The sequence below is a fragment of the Numenius arquata genome, chromosome 6 (assembly GCF_964106895.1).
Source record: "Numenius arquata chromosome 6, bNumArq3.hap1.1, whole genome shotgun sequence".
NCBI classification, from domain to species: Eukaryota; Metazoa; Chordata; class Aves; order Charadriiformes; family Scolopacidae; genus Numenius; species Numenius arquata.
In genome coordinates, this window is record NC_133581.1 from 2,303,485 (window position 1) to 2,330,731 (window position 27,247).

The following is a 27,247-nucleotide window of genomic DNA, read 5'->3' on the forward strand; positions in this document are numbered from 1 at the left end:
ACACATCCAGGGATGGTGACTCAACCCCCTCCCTGGGCAGCCTGTTCCAATGCCCGACCACTCTTTCTGTGAAAAATTCTTTCCTAATGTTCAGTCTAAACCTACCCTGCTGGAGCTTGAAGCCATTCCCTCTCGTTCTGTCATTAATTACCTGTGAGAAGAGACCAGCACCAACCTCTCTACAGTGTCCTTTCAAGTAGTTGTAGAGAGTGATGAGGTCTCCCCTCAGCCTCCTCTTCCCCACACTAAACAGTCCCAGCTCCTTCAACCGCTCTTCATAGGATTTGTTTTCCAGGCCCTTCCCCAGCTTCGTTGCCCTCCTCTGCACTCGCTCCAGCACCTCCATATCTCTCTTGGATTGAGGTGCCCAAAACTGGACACGATACTCCAGGTGTGGCCTCACCAGTGCTGAGTACAGGGGCACAATCACCTCCCTACTTCTGCTGGTCACGCTATTTCTAATACAAGCCAGGATGCTGTTGGCTTTCTTGGCCACCTGGGCACACTGCCGGCTCATGTTCAGCCGCTTGTCAGTTAGAACCCCCAGGTCTCTTTCTTCCAGGCAGCTTTCCAGCCACACTTCCCCAAGCCTGTAGCGCTGCTCGGGGTTGTTGTGGCCCAAGTGCAGAACCTGGCACTTGCCCTTGTTGAAACTCATGCCATTGATTTTGGCCCAATGATCCAATCTATCTAGGTCTCTAAATGGTCATCAGAGGAAAAAGGAGCATTTTCAGCAGCCAAGTCTGAAATCAGTCTGGGCTCAGGATAAGCTTTCTTAGCTGGAGAGCTCAAGATGTGACAAAGCTCAGTAATTGATTGGCCAAATCAAATCACTTTGGTTGTGTTTATGCTGGGGATGGTCCTGGCAAAAAAAGGGGTGGGCAACAAAGCCCGTCTCCAACAACTGCCCCTGTGCTGTGTCTCCGAGTTCAGAGATGTGGCCAATACTTTTGTTTTAAGATGACAGGGACTGGTAGAGCTGGGATCCCTCTAATCCAGCATATCATCAGCTGGTGCGTGTCTGTGTTCTGCAAATAGAACTTGTTGTCTTTTGTTGTCTTGGGTTTGTTTTGTTTTGTGTCGTCGTTTTTTTGGGGGAAATTACTATTTTACTGTAAAATATAATGTGAAAACTGTAACTTTAAAGCTACGGATTTCCTGTGGAGGCCACAGCAAAATGAGCAAGTTGAGTTGTAGTAAGTGACTTTGGATGACTGAGCTGTTTGGGTGAATAAGATACATAACGAGTTTCCACTGTACTACATACACCAGCAACTTAGGAGTCTGGGACAGGAACATCGGGGGGTTTTACACCATCCAAGTGTCTCCAGGCTGCTTTGAGGTATTACAAGATGAGGAATACTAGCTGAGAAACTTTGATTATTTTTTTTTATCATTTTTTTTTTTTTTACCCTGAGGCAGAATACCCTTTCTACAAGCAACATGTCACATTTGCAGGCATTTGGGCTTAAGGCCTAATTTTTTTCTTGAGCATTATTTCAGAGCTGCTGCAATTACTGCAAGTGGACTGAATATTTCGGTATCTAGCGCATGAAGAGGTTAATAAGGTTATTCATAGGAAGCATTTATTTATGTAAGAATCACTAGGCCTTGGCAAGCATATGGTAAATACAACAGATTTATTTAAAATCATAGAATGGTTAGAGTTGGAAGGGAACTCTAAGATCATCCAGTTCCAACCTCCTGCCTTGGGCAGGGACACCTCCCACCAGACCAGGTTGCTCAAAGCTCCATCCAGCCTGGCCTTGAACCCCTCCAGGGATGGGGCAGCCACAGCTTCTCTGGGCAACCTGGGCCAGGGTCTCACCACCCTCACAGGAAAGAATTTCTTTCTAGTATCTAATCTAAATCTCCCCTCTTCCAATGTAAAACCATTACCCCCTGTCCTATTGCTGCACTACCCGAGAGAGTAATTTAGCTTTATATAGAGTTATAGTTTTATGTAAGAGTTTTATATAAGTTTTATATATAGTTTTTATAAGAATTATTTATTTATAAATATAAAATAACAGCATGACAGGCACAGCTGAGGAAGCTTTTGAGGAAGCATCAACTGTTGATGACTTTCACGAGAGCTTAAAGACTGTGTTTGCATGTGGCAAACTATTGGTGTGTATCGTTCACAGGCATTATAATCCTGGGGGTTCAGCTTTCGTAGTGTTGGGCTAATGATGTCACAAATAACCTCATTAAATTGAGCCTGGTTAGATTAGGCTAAAAGCATATCTCGATCAGGTCCTTATGTTCTACAAAGGTTGGATTATCAGCACTGGGATTTAGATGTAAAGTCTCAGATTAAAAAATACCAAAAGCAAATAGTAGGAGGCCAGTAGTGGCACATCATCTCTTGACAATGGTTTGGCAGGATTGTGGAGTCTCCTTCTCTGGAGACGTTCAAACCCTCTCTGGGCAGCCTCTTCCAGTGCTGTGGCACCCTCAAAGTAAAAAAGTTTTTCCTCATGTTGAGATGGAATTTCCTGTGTTCCAGTTTGTGCCCTTTGCCCCTTGCCCTGTTGCTGGGCTCCACTGAGAAGAGTCTGGCTCCATCGTCTTGATGCCCACCCTTTAGATAGTGATAACTATTGAACAGTCTTCTCCAGGCTGAACAGACTCAGGTCTCTCAGCCTTTCCTCATCAGAGAGGTGCTCCAGTCCCTTCACCATCTTCACAGCAATGTACTTTGAAGCCTTGTACCACAGATGTTTTTCATGAGGTATTGCCCTCTTGTGGCTCTTCAATAAAAAGATGGTTCACTGACAGTGGAAGTGGCGTGAAGCCAGTTTAGGCAGATGGAAGGCACAGTCCTGGTTCTTCTCACAGCTGTGGATGAGATTGTCCTCTTTATTGTATCTCTTTCTGGCATCTGAGCTAATTATAAAATTATTAGATCCGTTCTTTGTTGCACAACTTCACAGGAAGTATGATGCCTGATGGTCCTGGGGCAACTGCAGCACACAAAGATCTGGACCATGTGGATTTATTCCAGCCACAGGTTCTACACAACCATGGAGGGAGAGGCCCAGGCTTTTTAACACTTGGAGAACTCCAGTTTATCTTCTGATACATACTTAGAAGTCTTTATTTTGTAAGAGTCGCACCCTGCAAACAGTAAAGAGGCTTTAAGAAGGACTGAAAACAGCACCATTCATGTTAATAATGTGGAAATTATGGGCAGGTGAAACTAGAACAGATGTGTTGCTATCCCTGTGCATCTGGTGGGAAGTGATGCTCCCATAAAATGAATGTATGATGCATGGATACTTTCTGGATCCAGAGAGGGAATTTTTGATAGCTCTTCAAAGCAGTGCTGGTAACTTCTGTTCCTTCTTCTTATGGCAGGGTACACATCCGCTTCAAGGAGTGCGTGGATTTCACGAGTGGTTTATCTCCTGTCATTTCTGTACGGGGCACACTTAATTTAAAAGGCTGCTCCTGTATGAGAATTAGTGGTTGCCCATAAAATCACTGTGGGAGGCATTTACACTGCCCTCGTCTAAGGTATGCTCATCTGCGGAGTAGCTGTTGCCCAAGTATGTGTAAGTGAGAGACTTCAGGCTCCAGAGCAAGACAAATCGGTTTGAAAACAACCTGTGATCAAGCAATTTGAAGGCTGTAGTTTAACTTAAAGAAATCAGAGTGCTGGACTCCTATGAGATGTGAAACTCCAGTAATCTGGAAAGGCACCTGAGGAGGGCTGGCAGGACCTAGGGAGAAGGATGCCATCTATTTCTTTTTCCTGGGAGCATTCTCAAGTATCAAGCTACAGCCCTTTGAAAAGGTTCTACAATATGAAAGTTACAGCAATCAAAGGATTCAGGGTGAAGAAACAGTTTGACGTTTCTAGCTCCCACTGAGCCTTTGACAATATCCTGAAAAAGCCTCATACGTGCAATAAAGGCAACATCCCAGAAAGCTTCAGAGACTCTCCTCCCCAGATACAGCCTCACATGTTTATAAATCCTCATTAAAGACCAGAGGTGCTTACCCTTGCAGCCACCCTGGCAGTTTGCCGGTGCTTGTGGATGTCTGTGTGAGAATTCCTGTGCTGCTAAACGTGGACCTACCGCTTCCTTAATAGACTGATGTTCCTGAGTCTACAGTGAAGTAATTTTTCTGTCCTAGGTAGATACTCTAATCAGATGTAGAAAGAAGAAAAAGGATAGTCCCGTTTCCTGGAGATACAGACCGCTATCTATTTCCAGTAGTTAATTCTTTGTACCAGTGAGTATTTCTGTGTGAAGTTTCTGTTGTATTTCACCTGAAGAAGTTCCTCATTTTAAGAACAAGTGATTCTGGGATACAAAGCACCATGTGCCTTTTATTTCTGCTGACTAAAATATTTCTTATGGCAGTTTAAGCTCTGATGTTGGTCCCTTTCAAGGTGGGACAAAGCTTCTGTGAGAACTTGAGACAACAGATGAGCCTGTCTCAGATGGGAAACCATAGTACCCTATTTAATTTGTGTTATAGAACATACATGTGATATAGATCTCTTAAAAAGGAGAATGTGTTACAATATTCACACCATCTCATAATCATGCTCTAATCTGCAAGGAAGGACGTGTTTGTGCCAAACTTTGCTTTATCCCTCTCTTATAGGGCCACTATGTAAATAATTTCTGTAAGTACTGAGTTCTGCTTAATGAAGCAATGAGGGTAGATGGAAGGATCCTTCAATGCCAAGTCTTCCTAGACTACTTTGAATTGTGAAAAGGGGAGGGAAAACCAGCTAGATCCTAAAAGTGCTAATAGTGTTATGGAAAACTGTAGGGTAAAATTTATAGAAAGGAGGGATGTCTTTGATTGGACACTAGATTATATCTATTTCTTTTATCCTACTGGATAACACTGGAAAAAACCAGAATGCATCTGGGGTATACTACTTGCCTGTTGATGGCCAGGGATTTATTTCTTCTGTGATGGCATTAAAGACCTTATTTTTTTTTTAAGGGAGTAGCTCCAGCTAGTAATCTAGACCCCTTTGGTGATATTAGTACCTCTAAATGATTTATGCTGGAAGGATTTCTAGAGATCTGTACTTCACCCCACCATTGCTCAGAGTGCAGATACCTTCAAAGCCCACTTGGGTTGCTCAGGGCTGTCTCTAGCCAAGCTGACTACCACAGGGGAGGCATCTTTGTCTTCAACTTCAAGCTCTTCAGTCTGAGAAGATGGCTTGCAAGAATTCAGCTTCTTTGATTAATCACTGCCAAGCTTAATACCTATATTTTTGCTTTTTATGTTAAGTATATGCGAGTAAAATTTAGACTGAGTGTGGCAATGCAGGCTTGCAAATGTTTTTGAGCTGAAAAGCAGACCAAAACAAATCACACCCTTTAGAAGGGAGATGCAATTTTGAGTAAGTTACAATTTCTTCTTTCTTCCAGGTACATACTCCTCTGCAATCATTTCTGCCATGAAAGATAAGATGCAGAGGCTCAACCTATCAACAGTGTCTGAATTTGTTCTCGTGGGCCTTTCTGATGCTCCAGAAGTCCGTTTTCTTCTCTTTGTGCTGTTCTTGATCATTTATTTGGCCACCATGGCAGGCAACATCACAATCCTGGTTGCCATGAGCACAGACACGCATCTGCACAACCCCATGTACTTCTTCCTTGGCAACTTATCCTTGCTGGATGTCTTGTGTCCCACTATCACTGTGCCGAAGATGCTGGAGGTCTTGTTGCTGGAGAACAAGGTGATCTCGTTCACCGGCTGCATGTTCCAGCTGTTCTTCCTCATTGATGTTGTAGGCACGGAGATCTTCCTCTTGGCCGTGATGGCGTATGACCGTTATGTTGCAATATGTCATCCGCTGCAGTACATGAATATCGTGAGTCTGAAACTCTGTGCTCACCTCGCCATTGGCACCTGGGTAGTAGGGTTTTTTAATTCTCTCTTGCACACATCTTTGGTTTTTACACTCTCTTTTTGTGGCTCCAATGGAGTTGACCAATATTACTGTGATATTCCCCCTGTGCTGGCCCTCTCCTGCTCGCCTACTTACAGTAGGGAACTGGTGATCCTCCTCATTGCTGGGGTCCTTGGAAGCGGTGCCTTTGTGGTCACTGTGGTCTCATATCTCTATATCCTGGTGGCCATCCTGTCCATGAGCTCTTCCGAGAGCAGGCACAAAGCTTTCTCCACTTGTGGGTCTCACTTGACAGTAGTGTGCCTCTTCTACGGGACCACCATTTGCACATACGTACGGCCTTCCTCCACCTACTCACCTAACCAGGATAGGATTGTTTCCATGCTCTATGGAACCCTCACTCCCCTGCTGAACCCCATAATCTACAGTCTGAGGAACAAAGAAGTTAAATGTGCCCTGAGAAGACTCATCAGCCAGGTCAGAGCTGCTTTAAGGAGACAAGAACATCTCTCTCAGTCTCTGGCATCTTCTAGAGCCCCAGCAGTTGGATAGGCGCCACAGTGTGTGACTGGTCTTCTCTAACTTTAGTCATCTACAGGCTTGAATCAAAACGCCTTCTCTGGGCTCCCCCTACAGATTAGAGGGAGGGGTGTGCACCTCCAGAATGGCACAGTTTTAGGTTATCACAGGAGGAAATGACTTCAGCTGGAAATGTTTTTCTCCATGGAGCATGGAGGAAGCTTAGATGAGAGCCTCAGCCTTGGCCATGGGGTTGGACGCGTATCTCAGAGCGTGAATGCTGGGAATCGGTACCGTATGCATATTTAGATACACATTCTTCTATCGTAAAGCAGCTTAGTGCTTCTTATTGACCACATTGCTCCTGCAGAACATGTAAGCACCTCCTTTGTGGGAGACTGACTGGAAGGAAGTCTCCTTTGCCATCCTTGAGGGTCACGCTGGGTGTGTTTTCAACCAGTGTGCTGAGAATCCAGCTGCAACACCTGCAGTGCCACCAGGCACAATCTGGCCATGGTTTGCACCATGTGTCTCAAAAATCAGTCTGCCAGGGTGCAAATCAACTCCCGTAACCTAGAGATGTCAACTATGCTGATGTCTATCCACTAGAGAGTTTTCTCAGACTCCTCTTTGCTGTGCGGGGGAAGGGAGGCTTTGCAGTTGCTGGATTGTAGGGGTTAGGAGGGACCTCTGGAGATCATCTAGTCCAACCCCCTGCCAAAGCAGGGTCACCTACAGCAGGCTGGACAGGAACGCATCCAAGTGAGCTTTGAATGTCTCCAGAGAAGGAGACTCCACACCTTCTCTGGGCAACCTGTTCCAGGCTTCTGCCTCCCTCACAATAAAGAAGATTTTCCTCAGGTTCAGATGGAACTTCCTCTGTTCCAGCCAAGGGCTATGTGACCCGTGGCACAGACACACTCTGGCTCTTCTCTGTGTTGGCAGACAGAAGGAAGGTTCTCAGAGGGTGCTGTAGGTCTGTGTGAGTCCACAACTAGGCAGAGTGCTTCGTTCCAGATAAAAATGAAGGTGTGGCTGACCACAAGGTGGTGGATATTAAACCAGTGGAAATAATTGCAGCTTCATCTGTTCTCAGCTGTCGCTCATGTTGACAATGGGTTCAAAAGTCAACTGTAATGACCAAAAAGCTTTTCCTTGGGATAATACATTCTGGTTTTTCTGGGATTTTCTTTTGTCTGTGGGTGTGGTGGTTTTTTTAAGTATATTTCACTAACTTCAGAAAATGCATGTAAGTCCATCTAAGACCCCCTAAATTTCAAACTCGAGCATTAAGGAGTGGGGAAGGTCCCCCCCCCCCCCCCCATGTAGCTTTAATGCTGCAGAGCTTCCCACAGGAGTTCAATGCCCTGACCTACAGTAAGGCTGGGATTCAGTTCCCTAAGAACAGGTTCTAATGGCACACAGGGTGACCCAAGGTATCTTATCCATAGTTCCTGCTCCATAAAAAGGACAGACTACTTAGAGTCGCGTTTCATTTCTACCAATTGAGTGAAAAGACCAGGGACTCCTTGTGAGGAAGTGTAGTGGTAGGATGAGGGGGAATGGCTTTAAACTGAAAGAGGGCAGATTTAGATTAGATCTGAGGAAGAAATTCTTTGCTGTGAGGGTGGTGAGAGCCTGGCCCAGGTTGCCCAGAGAAGCTGTGGCTGCCCCATCCCTGGAGGGGTTCAAGGCCAGGCTGGAGGGGGCTTGGAGCAACCTGGTCTGGTGGGAGGTGTCCCTGCCCAGGGCAGGGGATGGAACTGTATGATCTTGGAGGTCCCTTCCAACCCAAACCATTCTATGACAGACCGGCTCAGAGAAGATGACTTCAGCAGTGTAGATGTGAGAGTGATTAGTCATGTTATGAACAGAGACTTTCATAGCTGGAAAAGACTTTTGCTTGGCTCCTCCACGCTGCCGTTGGCAGTGAGGGAAGAGTTCAGGTGCTGCTTGCTTCCAGGGGACACCTCTGCTCAGCAGATGGCCCATGGCATAGGGACAAAGGAGCGTGCATGGACTCCGCAGAGCCATATGCATATATACATGCAAGTACACATTTTGTGTGTGTGTGTGTGCTCTGTGTGCTCATGTCTGCTGGGCATAGATCTTCAGCCTCACTGCTGGTGGGACCTGGGGACATGCAGCAGCCTCGCCTCTCCTGGGCTGTTGGACCACACATGATGTATTTCCCTCTAACAATCACAGAACCAGAAAAGTGAGAATATAATAGCAAATTGATTACTGTATTTTGATTTGCTCTTTCTTTAATAAATACCATGTTATCAAAAAAATGCAGTATAAACAGAAGTACATTTAACCTAACTGGCCGCTGCAATGATAAACACTGATTTCCCTAAACTGACCCGTTAATAGAGAGTCATTAATTTATTCTCCAGAAACAAAGGAAAAGTTCTTCCAATTCAAATCCTTCTGCAAAAACACATTTTTCTTGTGCTTATTTTTTTTCTTGCGAAGTTAAGTATGTCAGCAGATTTTCTTATCCTCTGCACGTATGTCTGATGTTTTCACCAATTCCCCAAATGTGAACTTCAGAGAGAAATCCCTGCAGGATGCCCTTGGGGAGATCTCGCCCCAGCTGTCCTAGAGAGGCTATGATGATTTATCCCATGACCACAGGACATCATTCTGGTTTCATAAAGACCAACAGAGCCCGTTTTTTGACTTTGGCATAATAATTGCTGAGTATGGGTCTGCAAATAACACAGGAGCCCTTTGAGATGAGAGTGGGTGGGTGAATTGCTGCTGGTACAGAGTCATGCTGTGTGGGTAGATGTTGATTGTCCTCATGAGTCTCTGTTAACAACTAAGTGATTGGTGTGTGCATGGACAAAATCTTCCATCAACACCTGCCTGATGGTCCCACCTGCCCGTAGTTTCACTGGGATGGAGGAGAACTATGAAAAACTGCAGAAGCTCTGATGCAAGGTAGGAAAATTAAGGGTCTTATTAAGAGACTAGTGATAAAGAATGCAGCAAAGACGAGGAGGAAAATGACAATGCACGTCGAATAACTCTTTTACACGTGAGTTGACAAGGAATTTGAGTATCACAGTAGATAATAAAGACAACAAATAAGGATTCTTCGTTTACTGCTGTGTTTAAATCACAGGGTGAAAATTGGCTTTTCCCGAGTTTGTTGTTTTGCCTTGTCCACGGCCCATCTTCAAAATGAAGGGTGGCAAAATTGCTCACCGTTACTATTCAGTTTTGAAAGTCTGTCTGAATCACTGGTATCCAACAAATGGCACGAGAGTCTGAAGTTTCAAGTCTGGCTGAAGACTGTGGAGGACTCGAGTGTCTATGAACAGGAAGAGGAACTGCGGGAAGTTTTGAATCATAATTGTTGGAAATACCTATTCAGGTGTCAATATCTGGCACTGACCATCATTCTCAAAATAATGGGGATCTCAGAAAAGAGAATATGTACAGAGAAAAGGCAGTCTGCAGACACAATCCTCGAGTGTATTTCACTGCATCAACCCCAGGAGCTGCAGGAGAAGAGACGTGAATGAATAACAGAATAAAGATGACAATGGCAACCCGTAAGATAGAGTTTAGTGACTGGTGATGTTGGATACCCCAAGCCTCGCGTGCTGCCCTTGCCCACCCAACGGCACAACCATCCCTGGGCTCATCACGCCCAGCTTAGATCAGAGGATGAATGGAGAAACGGGGCTTTGTAGGTACCTGTAGGCAGCAGGAGATGGTGCAGGCAATATTTGACACCAACATAAAATTGCCAAAGAGTGTAGCTTTCTCTCCTTGGCCTGGCTCCTCCATCCTCTGGTCCATTCCCCCCAGTTAAGTTGTCCTTGCTTAGCCTGGCCCTTAGATCTGTATCTTAGGTCATTAATTCCTTTGCCATACGTGCAGATCTTTTTCTTCTTGGGAATCTTAACTTAAATTTAGACACCCAAACTTCCTAAGCGTAACTCCACGCTGCCTGTCTACCCTCTCACTAAATGCAAGAAGCAAACAAGTGATAATTGACCTTAAACATCTGAGAGCTTTTCCAGATGGACAGAATTGCCCTGTGGAAGTGCCTGACTCCAGTCCCAGCAAGGATATTTTCTGATAATGATATTGAGAGCTTCTCGATAAAGACATTAGTGGGAGTGAAAGAGGAGGGTTGTATCATGCACCGAGTTGGAGGAGCATGTTGGCACACTATTGGAAAATGCTTTCTGAAAATGAGAGCTAAAGGTACGTCTTAGTCTACTGAAAGGGGGTTTGGAAGGTATAAAATTGTAGGTACTTTTGAGGCTATTTGAGGAAGGTTGAATGATGCAAACTTCTTTATAGAGAAGTAATAGGTCTGCAAAAGTGCTGAGATTATTCTCACTTGATTGATCCCAGAAGTCTCTGATTAGATACGTTTAATAAAATACATTATTATATATAATCTATAATATAATATATAATAATAATCTATATTATTATATATCTGCAACTGGTTCTGGATTTTTAAATGAATGATATGTATTTTACATACCTGCTTGAACAGTTTCACATCAGCTATGCAGAAGAGACCAAAATCCTGAGCTGGAAAGGAAATAGTGAAGGGAAAATTTGCCTTCAGATTTACCCACTTTGGCAATCTTTGGTCAAAATGTTAAAAGTGAAAGTGCCAACTTTCAGGAGTTATGTTGCATGCATGACTGGGAGGTCTGGCAGGGAGACAGCTGGGGTTGGCGTCTTCTCCCTTTCACCATCTACAGTGCAAGTGTCAACATCTGAACAGGTCATCCTCAGAGGTACCCTCAGAAGCTGAGTCGTCTTATCTCAAGCAAAATGGTTCATAATAGGTCAGAAAAGCCAATTTTGTATGTTGTCTGGGAGGCCAGACAGCTCATTTATAGCTGCGTATAGCGTGGTCGTCTAAAGTAAGTTGGATCTTACTTCTAACGACTAAGGAATCAACGACAGAAGGAAAGACTACACCTCGCCTCTGGATGGATAAAAAGATACCAGTTCTTAGACTAAAAAGCACAGACACTATCCCACAGGATGATAAATTCCAAGTTAAGCTTTATCTTTGTGATGGGACCTTGTATTAACTGTAGCCTTACGGTATTTGAGATGAACTAGATGTTTGAAATACAGGAAAAATCATCAGTGTGAACAAAGTTACATGATTTCAACCGTGAACAGGGTATTTATGAAACACTCCATGTGTTCCCCAAAAATCCTTGTGCAGGTATGGGACTTGATACTGGAAGGGAATCATAAGTCAAAGGAGAGGTTGTGACAAACTGCTTTCTGGTAAGAAAAAATCCAACTCCTAAGAACTGCTGATGTTTCTTCCAGAGACGGCACTGTCATTGCAAGGAAAAAATCAGCAGTTCTTACACTTTTTTCTTTTCCATTTAAGTTCAATGACGGCGTCAACTTTTTACGTTGGTATTTATGAAGTGGAAATTGCATCAGGATTTTTTTCACCCTCTTGCCTCCACGTCTCTCTGCAGTGATGTAAGAATGGCTGATGAGAACTGCACCAAGGTGACCCGGGTCACCTTCTTGGGACTCACAGAGCACCCACAACTGAAGCCTGTCCTCTTCACCCTCTTCCTGGGCACCTACGTGCTGACGTCAGTGGGGAACCTCGGTCTGATCGCTCTGATCAGGGTCAGCCCCCAGCTTCACACCCCCATGTACTTTTTCCTCGCCAACTTGTCCTTCTTAGACGCTTGCTACTCCTCCACCATCACCCCCAAAATGCTGCTGGACCTTCCAACAAAGAACAAAGCCATTTCTTTTGCTGGCTGCCTCACGCAGTTTTATTTCTACGCTGTTTTTGCCACAGCTGAGGCTTACCTGCTGACTGTCATGGCCTACGACCGCTATGTGGCCATCTCCAAGCCCCTGCTCTATCAGGTTGTCATGTCTCACGGTGTCTGCATGAGCCTGGTTGCCGTGTCCTACATTGCAGGGTTGCTGAATGCCATTGTGCACACAAGTGCCCTGCTCCATCTGTCCTTCTGTGGTCCTCTGATCATCAACAACTTCTACTGCGATGCGCCACCGCTGTTCGTTGCAGCCTCCACCGACACACGTCTCAATGAGGGTTTAATGTTTGTGTTTGTGGGTTTCAACTTGACGACCACCAACCTGCTCATCGTCGCCTCCTACGCCCGCATCGTGGTGGCCGTGGCCAGGATGGGCTCTGCTGCAGGCCGGCGCAAAGCCTGCTCCACCTGCGCCTCCCACTTGGCAGCCGTCTTCATTTTCTACATGTCTGCTACCTTCAATTACATGCAACCCAGTTCATCAAACTCGCTGGAAAGCAAGAAAATCGCGTCCATCTTTTACACCATTGTAGTCCCCATGCTGAACCCCATGATCTACAGCCTGAGAAACAAGGAGGTGAAGGAGGCTCTGAGCAGTTTCATCAGGAGGAAAATGTACTGCTGAAAGAAATCTCATTTTATATTATTTTCCTCTTTTTTTTTTTTTTTCTCTAAGGAGAATGTTTCATGCAGGTCTCTGGGACTGTTGCCTCCAAAACCATTTGGCACCTCATATGTTAGGGTTGAAAAATTACTCTGGTCTCAGACTGTGTCCACTGACATCAGACCTGTCTCTAGAACAAAGTTCTTGCCCAGTAACTCTACCTCCCGTGTGATAATCATGATGCCACTGGGCGAAACAAGGCAAAAGTAAGTCTATGGGTAAAGAGGTGGTGATCTAGATCTTCACACAGAATCACAGGATGGCGGGGGTTTGATGGGACCTCTGGAGATGGCCTTGCCCAAGCACCTGCTCAAAGCCAAGTCAAACAGAGAGGCCGCCAAGGCACGTGTCTACTCTCAATATTTTTAAGGACGGAGAGCCCACAACCTCCCTGGGTTTTCGGTGCTTGGTGATTACAAGAATAAAGGTTTTCCTTGTGTTTAAATGGAGTTTCCTGTATTTCAATTTGTCTTCTCACTGGGCACCACTGAGAAGAGTCTGGTTCTGTTCTCTTATTCCCCCCACAACAGGTATTTACACTCACTGAGAAGATCCCCCCCTGAGCATTCTCTTCTCTAGGCTGAACTATCTGAGCTGGCTCCTCGTATAAGATGTTCTAGTCCCTTAACGCCCTTCCCTGGTCCCACTCCAGCATGTCCTTGTCTTGCACTAAGAAGCTGAGAGCTGGACACGGCACCCAGGTGTGGTCTCGTTGACTCTCCTGGCAATGCTTTTCCTAATGCAGCCCAGGAGGTTTTTGACCTTCTTTGCCACAAGCGTTGGCTAATGGTCAGCCTGGTGTCCCACTGGACACCCAGGTCCTTCTCTGCCAAGTTCCTTCACAGCTGGTCACACTCCAGCCTTTACTGGTGCCTGGGGTTATTCCTCCTTGGTGTTTCCCTTGGTTGAGCTCCATGAGGTTCCTCTTGACCCATTTCTCTAGCCTTTCCAGGTATCTCTGAGGGGCAGCACAACCATCTGGTGTACCAGCCACTCCTCCCAGTTCTGTATCATCATCTGGAACCTTGCTAAGGTTGTAGTAGCTGGAATTCCCATCAAAATATTTGCGGCAACTTAGAACCATCACCCTTTTTTGGTTAACCAGAACTATTTGTTTCTGTTTTCCATTTTTGTTTGTTTTGTTTTCCATTTTGTCTGACTGCAAACCACATTTCCAGGATGCTTGGTGCATACGCTGAGCGAGCGTGAACTTTAATGGGCAGTACTGAATGAAGAATACTTTAAAAGCCGTGATAAAGTATAAAATTTTATTAATTCTGAACAAAATCATGTTCTGTATCTGAATATTTGTAGGCTGAATCATAAAATATTGCACGGACTTATTTGTGGACCACCACTGGCCTCCAGGATAGTAACTGTGCAACTTACACCCTTGAACTGAATACGCATTTCTGTATATATAAAGAACATGTTAAATGAGCTGTTCAAATTCATTTTTTGAGCCCATCCTTACAGTAAGTTTTCTTCTCTAGATTATAATAAGACCAGGAGGCACTTTTTCCGTATGCTTACTTCAGCGCAGAATATGAAATAGCAACCGAGTACAAAACCTGGGGCTCTGAGCAGAAGTTAATGCTTTTTATTACCCCCTGTGCATGGCTTTATATGTAGATAAGCCGGATTTCACCAGCCATCCCATTTCTCAGCCTCTCCTCATGTGTGACTACCCCGAGAGCACCTCAGGGTGCAGACCCTGCCTTGTGAACTCCCCCAAGCCTGCAGAGAAGTTGGCCTTCTGCAGGGGAAGGAGATGGAGGGTAAATGTTGGGACGAGCCTTGGGGGGGTGGGTGCAGATCAAGCCATGGTTTTACTGACAGAGCTGGCTACAGAGGAGACCACCTCACAGACTTCGGCCCTTCAGGCAGCAGAAGGCAACTGAGAACCACCAGGACAGATAGCATCTGTCAACTGGGGTAGTTCATGTGGGTCAGGATCATGATGCCCCATCCCTGGAGGTGTTCAAGGCCAGGCTGGATGGAGCTTTGAGCAACCTGGTCTGGTGGGAGGTGTCCCTGCACATGGGACATGAGGGACTAGATGATCTTGAAGATCCCTTCCAACCCGAACCATTGTATGATTCTATGACAGCAACAACAGGTCATAGTGGCCCTGATCAGCTCCACCTGGTGTTTTCTTGCCTGGTCACATGCACACTCACCCCTTCCCCTGGACTAGTACCCTCCATTTTAGGGGACCTTCAGGCCTTCCCTGCACAGATGTGTCTGGCTGCATCTGTCTCCTGGATGTACCTTGGACCTGTGCTGTAGATAGTTTTATTCCCAAATGGACAACTGTACCTACATTGTAGCTCATCTTCAGCCACATCTCCTTTTGCTTCTAACTGGACCCCCTGGATGAACCCTGACTCTGGTTCCTCATCTGCCATAGCTCTGGCTGTTGATGGACCCCCATGTGATGTCCCAAGCACTTGTTGCAAGGTGCTGAGTGGCTTCTGCCAAACAGAAGCTGTTGGCCAGGGGCAGCTGCTCTCTCAGCAGCTTGGTGGTGCAACGCACAGATCTGTTATCCTTCAAACTCCAGTGGTAACTCCTGTACCAACCGAGTGGAGGACTGGCAAGGTGTACGCCAACCCATAAACTCGCCAACCAACTTCAGGCTGTGTGGAGTAGTTGTGACAAACTAAACTGCTTGAGAAGTGCTCATTGCCTTTAACAAAGAGGAAAGTTTCCTTCTCCTCAGTGTCTGTGAAGTTGTCCCCCGGGGGCTTGTTAGGAAGAATGAGGTAGGTTTACTATGAGCTTTCTAAGAAGCTTTCAAGATCATTAGAGGTTTCTTCACCACACCCAGAAGAGCTTGTTAAACTGATGACTCCTGGGTGGCTGGCCCCCAGGGGATTCCTTGTTTTGGGAAGGGGAGAAGTGTAATTTGTGATGGAAATAGATTTCATGACTTAGCTGATGTTGGAGTTCAGGCCTGCTGAGAGGCTTCCAGTGGGTCATGGCATGACTATTGCCTCCACCTTCTGCTAGACAAGGCCTCCTATTTAGTCTTGTTAAGAGGTCAAGAAATTGCCTGTTCCCTCTACGTGTACAGTTGATATGCATTTCTTTGCCCTCACTAATCAGATACTTTGTCTTTGCCTTATCTTCCCTATCTTTCACTCAAGAGTATTTTTTTAAAGAGTCCTTTAGGTGTGGTAGGAGCCTGGGTCCGTCTAGGAAAAGGCTGGTGCCTGGCTCTGGCTACACTTCTCCTTTTCTGGCTTAATCTGCACTAAATTTATCTTTGTATTTACCTGTGAAAGGCTTAATCTATCCAAGAGCTCACTTACCTTATCCCAAGAGACTCTGCAGGAGGTGCAGGCCTCTCCAAGACATAGCCCACCGTGTCCAAACTCCATTCTGGGCTTGCTTAGCTGATGTAACTCAAGGTGAACTAATGCTCCTGGTAGGTGGCTGGAGGGTCTTGTTCTGGGATGGTGCTGAGCTGCAGGAATATCTGTCCCTGCTGGGGCTGTGAAGGATGAGCCATTCACCAAAGTGGCAATACGTCCTACCCCAGCAAGGACCTGTGCCAGATGTCAGACCCTCTTTCCCCTGGCCACCCTGAAAGGTGGCAGATAGCAGTAGGGGTAGACATCTGGCACGTGACCTTCCCCCAGGTGACAGCGATCTGCCCAAAAACCCAAGCAAGGAGTTTGTCCTCATGTGTTTTGTATCTTACATGGTGTAAGAGTAAGGGAGTAGTTGAAGATCCAGCACTAAATAAGCTTTCTCCTTTCTCTGCCCTTGCTCGGAAGGCAAGAGCCACAGCTGGGGCCATGTGCCCTGCTGTGAGCCGCAGCAGAGCCCAGATCTGTCCCTCTGGGGTGGGTTTCTGGGCTCAGACCCACCAATGCCACCTCCAGATGCTGGTGCTTAATGGCAGCGTGAAGAGCCAGGGCTGAAACCACCCCTTAGTCTGGTCCTTCCCTGCACAGGATGGGTGTAAGCACACTTTTGATGTGTGGGACACCAGCTAATGAGTGACATTCGTTCACTAATTGCATTTTCCACATGATCAGGATGCACCGATCACCCTCAAAACACCTTTGTAGTTGCTGCTGTGATCTTCCTTTACTTTCTGCAGGGACTCCACTTTCTGCCAGCTCGCAGAGAAAACCACACCAGCACGAATCACAGAATCACATGGGGTTGGAAGGGGCCTCTGGAGATCATCCAGTCCAAGCCCCTGCCAGAGCAGGTCCACCCAGAGCAGGTTGCACAGGAACGTGTCCAGGAGGGTTTGGAATGTCTCCAGAGATGGAGACTCCACCACCTCTCTGGGCAGCCTCTTCCAGGGCTCTGCCACCCTCACAGGAAAGAAGTTCCTCCTCATGTTTAGGTGGAACTTCTAATGATCAAGTTTGCGCCCATTTCCTCTTCTCCTGTCCCTGGGCACCACTGAAAAAAGACTGGCCCCATCCTCCTGACACCCACCCTTTAAGTATTTATAGGCGTTGATCAGATCCCCCCTCAGTCTTCTCTTCTCCAGACTAAACAAGTCCCTCAGCCTTTCCTCAGCAGAGAGATGCTCCAGGCCCCTCATCATCTTTGTAGCCCTCTGCTGTACCCTCTCCAGCAGTTCCCTGTCCTTCTGGAACTGGGGAGCCCAGAACTGGTCCCAGTGCTCCAGATGGGGCCTCCCCAGGGCAGAGCAGAGGGGGAGGATGACCTCCCTCCACCTGCTGGTCACACTCTTCCTGGTGCCCCCCAGGATGCCATTGGCCTTCTTGGCCACCAGGGCCCATTGCTGGCTCATGGGCACCCTGTTGTCCACCAGGACTCCCAGGTCTTTCTCCTCAGAGCTGCTCTCCAGCAGGTCAGCCCCAACCTGTGCTGGTGCAGGGGGTTATTTCTCCCCTATTAATCTCGCCTATTAACGGCTGGTTGTTTTGTGTTGGCAAACATTAAAGGCAGAGTGTGCACCACGAAATCATAATTACAAATTTGTGTACCTGGGACGACTGTTATTTCCAGGCGTGTTGTTAAACCCCAGTCATGCTGGGTGGGGAGAAAGTCTTCACACGCCTGTAAGGTTACAGCCACACAATTTCAGCTATGAAAGCTGAAATTCATCCTGCCTAACTCTGGTAGCCTAAAAACTAATCGTTTAGAATAATCTTAAAACAGGTGTCTAAAAGCCAGTTTTCCTGGACAGACAAAGAGGCAGAAACACGAAACAAGCACCAAATTGCTGACACCTGTAATGGCTTATTTGTATTTTATGTTTTTTCAAACATATTCTTCAAGTATATCGATTTCATTACCTCCCTTTTCTGAAAAAAAAAAAAAAAAAAGAAAAAGAAAAAGAAAAGAAAGAAGATATATTAAGGTGCGAATTGCTTTCTTAGTCTTCCATTCACACACGAATCAGTCAGACGGTGTATTGTCCTGGCAGCAGTTTGGATTTGGTACCCCCTTTTGTATTACGGCTGTAGAATTTGGGCAGCTTTCCCTCAGTCTCACACTGGCCGCAAATGAGCGGTTTTGTCCTGCAGCTCAGGACCCAACGAGGCATCTGTTCCACGCCTGCATCTGCCAAACATGCGAGATGACTCTCATCTTTGGAGATCAGAAAGTCGTCCTGATTTAGTTTTCCTGATACCTTCCTCAGGTGCTTCTGGGGATGGTTGACAGTCTGGTTATTTGACAGGCAGAAGGAAAAAGAGACAAGGATGGAGGATATTTCTTAGAGCACAACAGTTTGGGCCACAAAATTAAAGGGGAAAGACAAGATTTTGGCTTTAAAGATGCTGTGTCTGCTTTGGCGGCACGTGTCTTAGGCGTCATAGGGATCTGTTCTTGCTTTCTTGTCATACATTGGTTTATTTAGACTTGGAAGTCCATTGGGGAAGGACTTTCTGTGGGTTTCTTTAGGCTTGGATTGAATTATTCCATCTAACTTTAGTCATCAAAATATGTCTACGTAAGGAAGGTCAATCAGTGCGTGGAGAGGCGTTCTCCCTCCATAGTCAGTGAGGGATTCTGATATGAAATTGGAATTACGATGGATCCAACAATGTGGATCCAATAGCATCCACCAGATTTTGGCTGTAATGTCATCGAGTAGCAAATAAACCCACACCACAGGACGGAGGACGCACAGCCATCCCTGGCTGAGAAAGCCAGCGGGTGGGGAGCAAACCCACCCTTGTTCTATGAAGGTGAGTACAAAGCACATCTCTAAAAAGGTTAGTTTAATTGTCCGTAAGTTCAGGAGGTCTGGAGTACTCCTCATCTTGCCTGGGTTACTTAAAACCTAAGGATCTACTCTTTGAGTTACGGAAAGAAAACCCCTCTCCGATATTCATGTCTGATTGTGCCCTACTCAAGTCAGAAAACAAAACAATCTACTGCCCCAAAGAGAAAAGAAAATTGAAGGATCTTGGCCCGTGAGGGGCCGGAGTTGGACTGAAATGCAGCAGGAATTAGGAAGGGGAAGAATTTATTCATAGAGGAAGCAAAGCGAGTTGAGAAAATGCTCACAGCGCAAGGGGATAAATATTAGTTGCAAACAACCGTTCCCTTTACGGAGAAGATGGAACTTTTGTTGGCAAACCGACATAACAGAGGTTGAGAAATCTTCAGGTCTGAAGAGAAATCCCAGTAGCAGCTCGTGCTTGCAACAAGAAAATATCTGTGTGCTCTAAAGTTAATTACAGAACCCTTCAGAAGCAAATTTAATTTTAAGCTTTATATAAAGCACTTAATTTTTCTCACAGTTCTTTAACTATTTTTTCTTTCTCCTCACTTTTTTTTTTTCTTCCTTGTCCTGATACTATTGGCATTTTCCACTTCCGTTTTAAATGAATTGCCGGAGTGAGGAAGGCTGAAGTCCCAATGTCTTTTTTTTAGCCTCTGGGTTTTAGGCCAAATCCCAAATGTTATTTAGGAAGTTATTTGCAAGCGAGGTCTTTTTGTTTAGGCGCTATTGAATTTAGCACATTTATGATTTCCTCTCAGTCCTTGCAAAATAAGTCTCGGACAATTGCAGGTGGAGAAATAATCACATTTGATTATTGTTTCCACTCACAGAACTAAATGCAACGCTACCAATCCCTGCAAAGCCTTTAAATAAACATAGATTTGGGTCTTTTCATTGCCCTTCTCAGGGCATTCTTCATGTCCTTGTTCCTAAGGCTGTAGATGAGGGGGTTCAGCATCGGGGCTACAACGGTGTAAAACACTGCAACCACTTTGTCCCTGTCCTGAGGAGGCCTTGACTTAGGATTCATGTACGTGCAGATGGCTGTCCCATAGAATATGGTGACCACCGTCAGGTGGGATCCACAGGTGGAGAAGGCCTTGGATTGCAGATGCGCAGACTGAATCTTCAAGACGGCGGAAAGGATGTGGGCGTAGGAGGTGATGATCAGAAGAAAGGGGGTGAAGACTATGAGGATGCTGAAGATGAAGATGACCAATGCCATGAGGGCAGTGTTGGCGCAGGCCAAGGCCAGCACTGCTGGCACTTCGCAGAAGTAATGGTTCAAGATGTCAGGCCCGCAGAAGGGCAGCCGCAAGGTGAGGCTGTTGATGACCATGGAGCTCAGCAGGCTGCTGGTCCAGGAGGCCACCACCATGTGGGTGCAAAGCTTCCTGTTCATGACAGTGGTGTAGAGCAAGGGGTGACATATTGCCACGTACCGATCGTAAGCCATGACCCCAAGCAGGAGACACTCTGTCATGCCAAAAGCCGTAGAGAAATACATCTGAGCAGCACATCCAGAGAAGGAGATGGTCCTCTTCTTGGTCAAGAGGTTCACCAGCATCTGGGGGATGTTGGTGGAGACATAGCAGATGTCTAAAAGGGACAGGTTGGCAAGGAAAAAGTACATGGGTAAGTGCAACTGGCAATCAGCTCTGATTACTGTAACGATCGCGATGTTCCCAGCCAAGGTGAACAGATAAAAAACCAGGAACACTATGAAAAGAACAGTCTGTGTCCGTGGCTGGGAGGAAAGGCCTTGAAAGATGAATTCTGTCACTATGCTTTGGTTTCCCCCAGCCATTATTACTCCAGTGGTTTAACTGTCAAGATAAGGGATAGTAACAAAGTCAATTCATATCTGTTGCAAGATAAGTGTAAGAGCTTATATTTCTCTCTGAAGGGGAGAGAATATGCTATGGAAAATAAGGTAGCAGACACAACATACCATCCACTGTCTATTGTCTATTATGGTGGCAAGAGAAAAGAGAAAATGTTGAGAAAGTTTTCTAATGGTACATTTAGCTGAACCCGTTCCTGTGTTCTAGTTCCTGTGGTCTAGTTACACAGATTTAACAGAAGAATGCCTAATTTATACACATTTTAATGCCTAACAGAGTTACTATCCTCTTTAGAAAATCAAAATTCAATGTCTGATCAAAAGATTATGTGTTAAAATCCCAGTTCTGGATATCCTCTCTTAACATGGGTAGAAACACAAAACAGACTTCGGAGTGAGACAATCCTTCAGGCACTCTCATTATGAAACAGAGCTACTCTTTTTGGACAAATATCCATAGACCTGTCTCCTTTTCCTGCAATAAAGCCAAAATTCAGCACACAGACCACATCTAACAAATATGTCCAACCTCCTTAATGTATATCCAGAATCTTATAGCGTTCTCATCGCTGTAGATCCTGCTGTTCACGTCCTGTCTTTACACAAGATGTTTTAAGTCTTTACTATGAAAAGAAAGTTTCAGAGTAGTATATGGTCACAGTTTCTGGATCCTCAGTCTTCGTGCGGTAAAAGGAGAGTAGCAGAACGCCCACGTTAATAACGCTGTGGAAGGCACTAATAAATGTCACTCGATACGCTGCGGGGTATCGGAGACATCTGAAGGCGGCCGTCCCATTTGATGCAGGGTTGTCGGAGGGCTCCTGGAATGAAAATTGGACAAATGGACAGGTCACACGAGGGTGTCTCAATCTCTACGTGTGACCTGTCTGCTACGGCAAGGGCTGAACAAATTGTTTGGATGCCTGGTTCATACAGTCAATGGACTCTAAAGGGCGATTCAGATGACCGGCTAGGAGGTGACAACTTTAGCTATCTCAACTTCTCAGCTGTTCCTGAGAACCTGAGCAGCCTTCTGGACTGAGCCTTAACACCTGGTTTATTCCTCACTCGTGACAGAAATATAGCTGTATAACTTACAGATAAATGCTTATATGTAGGCGCTTAAATCTGATGCCTTAACCTGAAACTGAATCCTATCCTGTGTTTTTAAGACCAAGCAGACACTCACAGCCTGAAATAGCGATTATGCTGTCAAGGAAAAGTACTGCAAAATGAAGCATCTCTCCAAAACAGAAACTGTTCCAGAAGGGAAGTTAAGAAATATCCTAAAAAACTAATTTCAAGGAGGCAGTTTTGCCTCAGCCCAAGATTAGTGTCTCTCTCTACGTTAGCTTGTACCTTCTCTCAGGTAGGTGAGACCTCTCTCAGGACATCAGTGAGCCATCACCCCAGTCAATACAACTGGAGGACTCTGTCTCCACTGCAGCCCAGGGAGCCCAGAGGGCTCAGCACCCATCTCCTAGTCAGCAAAGGATGGTACATCCCTCCTGAAAGGAAAGATTAAGGTGCCGAAGCATCCCCACCTCTTGCCAATTTAGGTACACTGTGGTATCCGAGACATCTGTATGGGACAAGCACGTATGATAAAAGAGCTGCAGAAGATTTGTGTCAACTCTATCAACTAGCTTTTGACTGGCACCTCTGCAAATGCAGATGTGGCAATCAGCTCGCACGTAAACACCTAAATTTCGGTGAGATGGGTCTGATCCCATCAGACAAGATAGGGGTTGGACTAGATGATCTCCAGAGGTCTCTTCCAACCCCTACTCTTCTGTAATTCGGTGATCTCTGACGTTTAATGAGATGAATCCAATTCTTATTCAAGACATGAACTCTCTAGACTAGGTGGCCGTTATCAGTCATGACGTCATCTATAAAAACCTGAATAACAAGAAATTCAGCATCTTAAGATGTAGAACTTGAAAGACATCTTTCTCTCATCTAAGTACGTACATGTACAATCATTTTAAAGCCTGTGCCAACATAAACAGCTACACTCAACTTCTGATTCTGTTCAGGCATTTATAATTAACATAACTACACTGCGTAGGCAAAGAACAGTTCAATTTTGCCTTCAATAAACCAGTTGTAACGTTTTTGATGAATATCATACCACATCAAAAAACATCCTTCAGGATCTGAAAACTGGGAGCGAGAAGGGAAATTTACTGTAGCTATAGCTTAAATAACTAGAGTGGGATTCTCTCTAGGATTTAGTTTTCTAAATACTTTGGAGTATCTGAGACCAAGTGGCTCATGAGAAGTTCCATGGCCTTGAGAACTGTGCTTCTAGATCATTTACCCACTTCTGAAAATCATCTCCTTATATTACTGACATCAGTAGATAGCACAAGCTCCCAATTTACATCTTGAGGTTTCAAAGCAATTTGAAGGATGAGAGTCGGTTATATTTTAGAGAAAAAGTAGACAAAAAATAAGGTTAAGTGCTTTGAAGAGGTGTCTTAGACAAGCCATTATCTTATCATGGCATATCTGTCAGCAGTGACAAACATGCCTTGGACCTTATATAAATTCTCATATAGGCTAAAATACCTTGAAATCATCCTGATATGTCTTTGTTCAAGGTTTGTAAAATTAAAGAATGTTTCTTCTGTACCTGAGAATGTCCAATCTGCAACAAGGTTGAAATTCATCCAGCAATAGGAATACTGATAGCAGAATACCCAGCCACACCTTGCCCAGTCTCCAGAAACGTTAGGTATTTGGAGGTAAGAAATAAATGGCAAGTGGCTTTGTCCTTTACAAAGATTTAGCTCATTCGAAGTGATAGGAAAGTAGTGGAAGAATTGAAGTCACGTTTCAAAATTTCCCCTTTGAGACACCATAACCAATTTTAAATGCCAATGGGAAGTGGTCCCAGAGGTAGTATTGCAATTACTCCTTGTAAGAACAAGCCCAAGTATAATTTTAAGTATTTAAGTCGTAAACAATCGTAGTTTTGGTAAAAGTTTTTAAAAAATGCCTGTTCAAGACTTGGTGAACCGTACATTACACTTCAAATCTTAAGAGACCAAATATTTTAATGGATTTGTGGGATTTTTAGAGCATTGTCTAAACATGGAATTTTATCCAGTTATTCCTAATTTGAGCCAAATTACTTCTGTGAGGGTGAAACACATCAATACTCCAATTTCAGCCTGAAGACATCAGGAGATGCAGAATCAGATACATCACGTAAGGCGAAATCCTCCTCAGATGTCCAAAAATTAGTTATTTAGGTCTAAACTACTAACTTTCTGTATAGTTAACAGCGGAAAATAGCCATTTTCAGAGCACAAGGGAAACAACGTTTCCTCCATATTCAGCACAGAGGAATCAGCATTTCCAGAGAGCGATTGATCTCATTGTTTGGAAAGAGGAAGATAAATAACTGCAGTTGGTGAAATGACTTCCCAAGGGCTGGGAAGGCAGTGGTGGAATGGATAGCCTGGATAATTTCCCCTCACACCAGGTATTTATCTCTTTCCCATCTGCCTGGACCCAAGACGGACACTTCAAGGAGAGGGAACTGCACTGGATTCAGCAAATATGGTGTTTCAGCTGTTTGAGCGGCAAAAATTCGGACTCGGTTACTGGGTTTGTGTCATGACCCATTTTTAATGAGGTTTCAGGGCTGGATGAGGTGTGCCAAAGGTTCAACCAAACTTTGGGAGGCCTGGGGGGAAGTAAGACCTCACTTCAGACCTTCTTCCTTAGGTATGATATGAGCATCTTCAGCCAGGATAAAGAGGAGCACTCATCTCTGAGGAGAGGACATCAGCTATAACCCCCTCCTGGAGCTAGGTGCTCATCCAAAGTGTTCCTCAAAACCGAGACGTTCTTTTTTTTTCTTGTGCCCAATAGCCTACAACACTAGAAAGAGGGAGCTCTGTCACACAGCCGTGATTTTCTTTGCCAGAGTTGGAAAAAAAAACCAAACAAATTAACAGGGAAGGATGAAAATATAGCCATCCAGTTTCTGATACTCTTTCTCTGAACACCTATTTTTGGCTGCCGTCAGAAATCGATACCCCTGGGCTGACTCTCTCTCACCGTGGAGTTATTCCCATATTCCTACCAGCGGGGTTGCCCTGTTGGAACAGCAACGTGGGAGTACACACACCGAGCGGCCAGCTGGAACAGGCAGAAAAATGTTGGCAGGGTCTGTTTGGCGATCTTTTTTAATACTGCTGCTTCAGGAGAATCTCTGGTCTCTCCCTGCAGTTGCTCGCTCGCGTCTCTACAAACACAGTCTTCTCTGACATGCTCTTTTGCACCGGGATGCTGGGAGGGGAAGCTGAATTCCTGGAATGAGTTCCCTTCTGATTGTATAAAGCTGTCTCTGCAAATGAGTAAAACATGGGGGATTCCAAATAAAGGGAAGAAAAATCCCCTGTATCGATGAAATCCCCATAGTAATCAACATCTGTGCATTTGCGCTTTGCGTACGCCACTGAAAATCAGACTTCCCCTATGTGCGTATCTGGCTCATCTCATATGACCAGTGAGGGATGAAAAAGGACCATTTTCATGTACATATTCATAAAGATAAAGGATTCCTGAAATTCTTGATGTGCCTTCAAAAAGATTTCATGTGCCTATTGCTATTGAACTTCCAATTGAAACCTTGAGAAAGACATCGGCTACAGAAAGTAGCTGAATAATGATATTTTTCAAAGATACCTTGTTTCCTCCGAGTGGGCTGTTTTCCATTAAAAGCCTTTTTTACTCTCTTAAATACTTGTGCACGTACAATATGTGAGATGAGCTGTTGAGACGCAGTGCGATCCATACAGCCAACAAAAACACTGAGAGCCAGGAGATTAAAGTCTAGAATTTAACTATCATTCACCTCAAACTGCACGTGCTCACACGCATGTCTTCATTACGTTGGTGGCACTTCATAGAATCATCACAGAGTAGCCCAGGTGGGCAGGGACCTTGGAAAACCATCTGGTCCAACCTTTTGTGGCAAAGGGAACCTCGATGAGATTACCTCACACCCTGTCCAACTGCATCTTGAAATCCTCCAGCGGTGAAGACTCCACCGCATCCCTGGGGAGGTTGTTCCAGAGAACAATTGTTCTTACTGTAAAAAAATTCTGTCTTATGTTGAGATGAAATCTCTCCTGGTGCAACCTGTACCTATCACCGCTTGTCTTCTCCATATGGCTCCTTATGAAGAGAGGACCTTGGTCCTCTTTGTAGCCACCCTCTAAGTACTTTGTGTCTTCATATATTGGAAAATATATTTCCTCTACTTGGGAAGCTGTGGATTCTTGAAAACTTACTGTCAGGTAAAGCGTGTATTTCAGCTGATTCAGAACGTGAGGTTTGTGTTTAGTTCTTTGAATTTGGAAAGCAAAAGTAGGGACTAAATGGCACAGGACAGCCCTTATCAGCGGAGTCTTAATGAGTTCATAGAATCATAAAATGGTTAGAGCTGGAAGGGACCTTCAAGATTATCTAATTCCAACCTCCTCTGCCACTGGCAAGGACACCTTCCACCAGACCAGGTTGTTCAAAGCTCCATCCAGCCTGGTCTTGAACACCTCCAGGGATGGGTTCCTCAACTTTTCCAAAAGAATCACTCCTCTTACAAAGTTCCACCCTTTCATAGTATTATTCTGCTGATTCACGGCCAAAACTCAGCCTTCCTGCTACTACGTCCTGACACCACCTGGAATCAGCCAGGGCCTTGAAGGCACTAATAGGACTTAATGGCCCTGATGAGCCTCACCTGGACCACTTCATGCACTTGCCCCTTGCCCATGCCCAGGAGCCCCATTTAAGCTCGGTCTAGGGCCATCAGTCCTTCTTGGGCTATGCTGTAGGTGCATCTGGCTGTGTTTCTGCCTCCTGGATGGACCCAGGATCAAGACTGTAGCTTTGTCTCCAGCCCCGTTCCTGGCCCATCTCCCTTTGCTCCTGATGGCACACTGTGGATGGACCCTGTACCCGGTTCATTGCTTGTTGGGGCTGTTAACGGACCCTGTTGCCAGCCCCTGGCTCTGTCTGCTGTGTTCAGCCCCTGCAGCTCTGTCCCCCAGGAGTGAGGCACTGCCTGCCCTGGGGTACCCTTTGGCTCCTCGCTCCCTGTCCCTCGGGGACCAGCTGGTCCTTGCAGCTCCCTGGCAGCAGCCATGTGGACATGTTGCAGAAACGTGCCTCTACTTCTGAACTTCCATGGACTCTGAGAGAAACCACTGCTCAGTCTGCCTAACCCAGGTACGAAATATCCCTAAATATCTTCAATATTAAATGCTTT

At 45.4% G+C, this 27,247-nt stretch overlaps 3 protein-coding genes across 3 annotated transcripts; 2 read left to right on the plus strand and 1 right to left on the minus strand.

The window, feature by feature from the left end:
* Positions 1-5,449: 5,449 nt before the first annotated feature.
* Positions 5,450-6,445, plus strand: LOC141465342 (olfactory receptor 5F1-like). Its single transcript, XM_074148701.1, has one exon. It carries the CDS (start codon positions 5,450-5,452, stop codon positions 6,443-6,445), a length of 996 nt encoding a protein of 331 aa, XP_074004802.1.
* A 5,466-nt stretch (positions 6,446-11,911) lies between these two features.
* LOC141465344 (olfactory receptor 5J3-like) lies at positions 11,912-12,847 on the plus strand. Its single transcript, XM_074148702.1, has one exon. The coding sequence runs from the start codon at positions 11,912-11,914 to the stop codon at positions 12,845-12,847; it is 936 nt and encodes a 311-aa protein (XP_074004803.1).
* A 7,133-nt stretch (positions 12,848-19,980) lies between these two features.
* Positions 19,981-20,922, minus strand: LOC141465841 (olfactory receptor 2G3-like). The gene has a single exon (XM_074149502.1). It carries the CDS (start codon positions 20,920-20,922, stop codon positions 19,981-19,983), a length of 942 nt encoding a protein of 313 aa, XP_074005603.1.
* Positions 20,923-27,247: the final 6,325 nt, after the last annotated feature.

Excerpts from the sequence above, each read along its gene's own strand:
- LOC141465344 (XM_074148702.1), top strand. The coding sequence starts at position 11,912 with ATGGCTGATGAGAACTGCACCAAGGTGACCCGGGTCACCTTCTTGGGA.
- LOC141465841 (XM_074149502.1), bottom strand. The coding sequence starts at position 20,922 with ATGGCTGGGGGAAACCAAAGCATAGTGACAGAATTCATCTTTCAAGGC.
- LOC141465342 (XM_074148701.1), top strand. The coding sequence starts at position 5,450 with ATGCAGAGGCTCAACCTATCAACAGTGTCTGAATTTGTTCTCGTGGGC.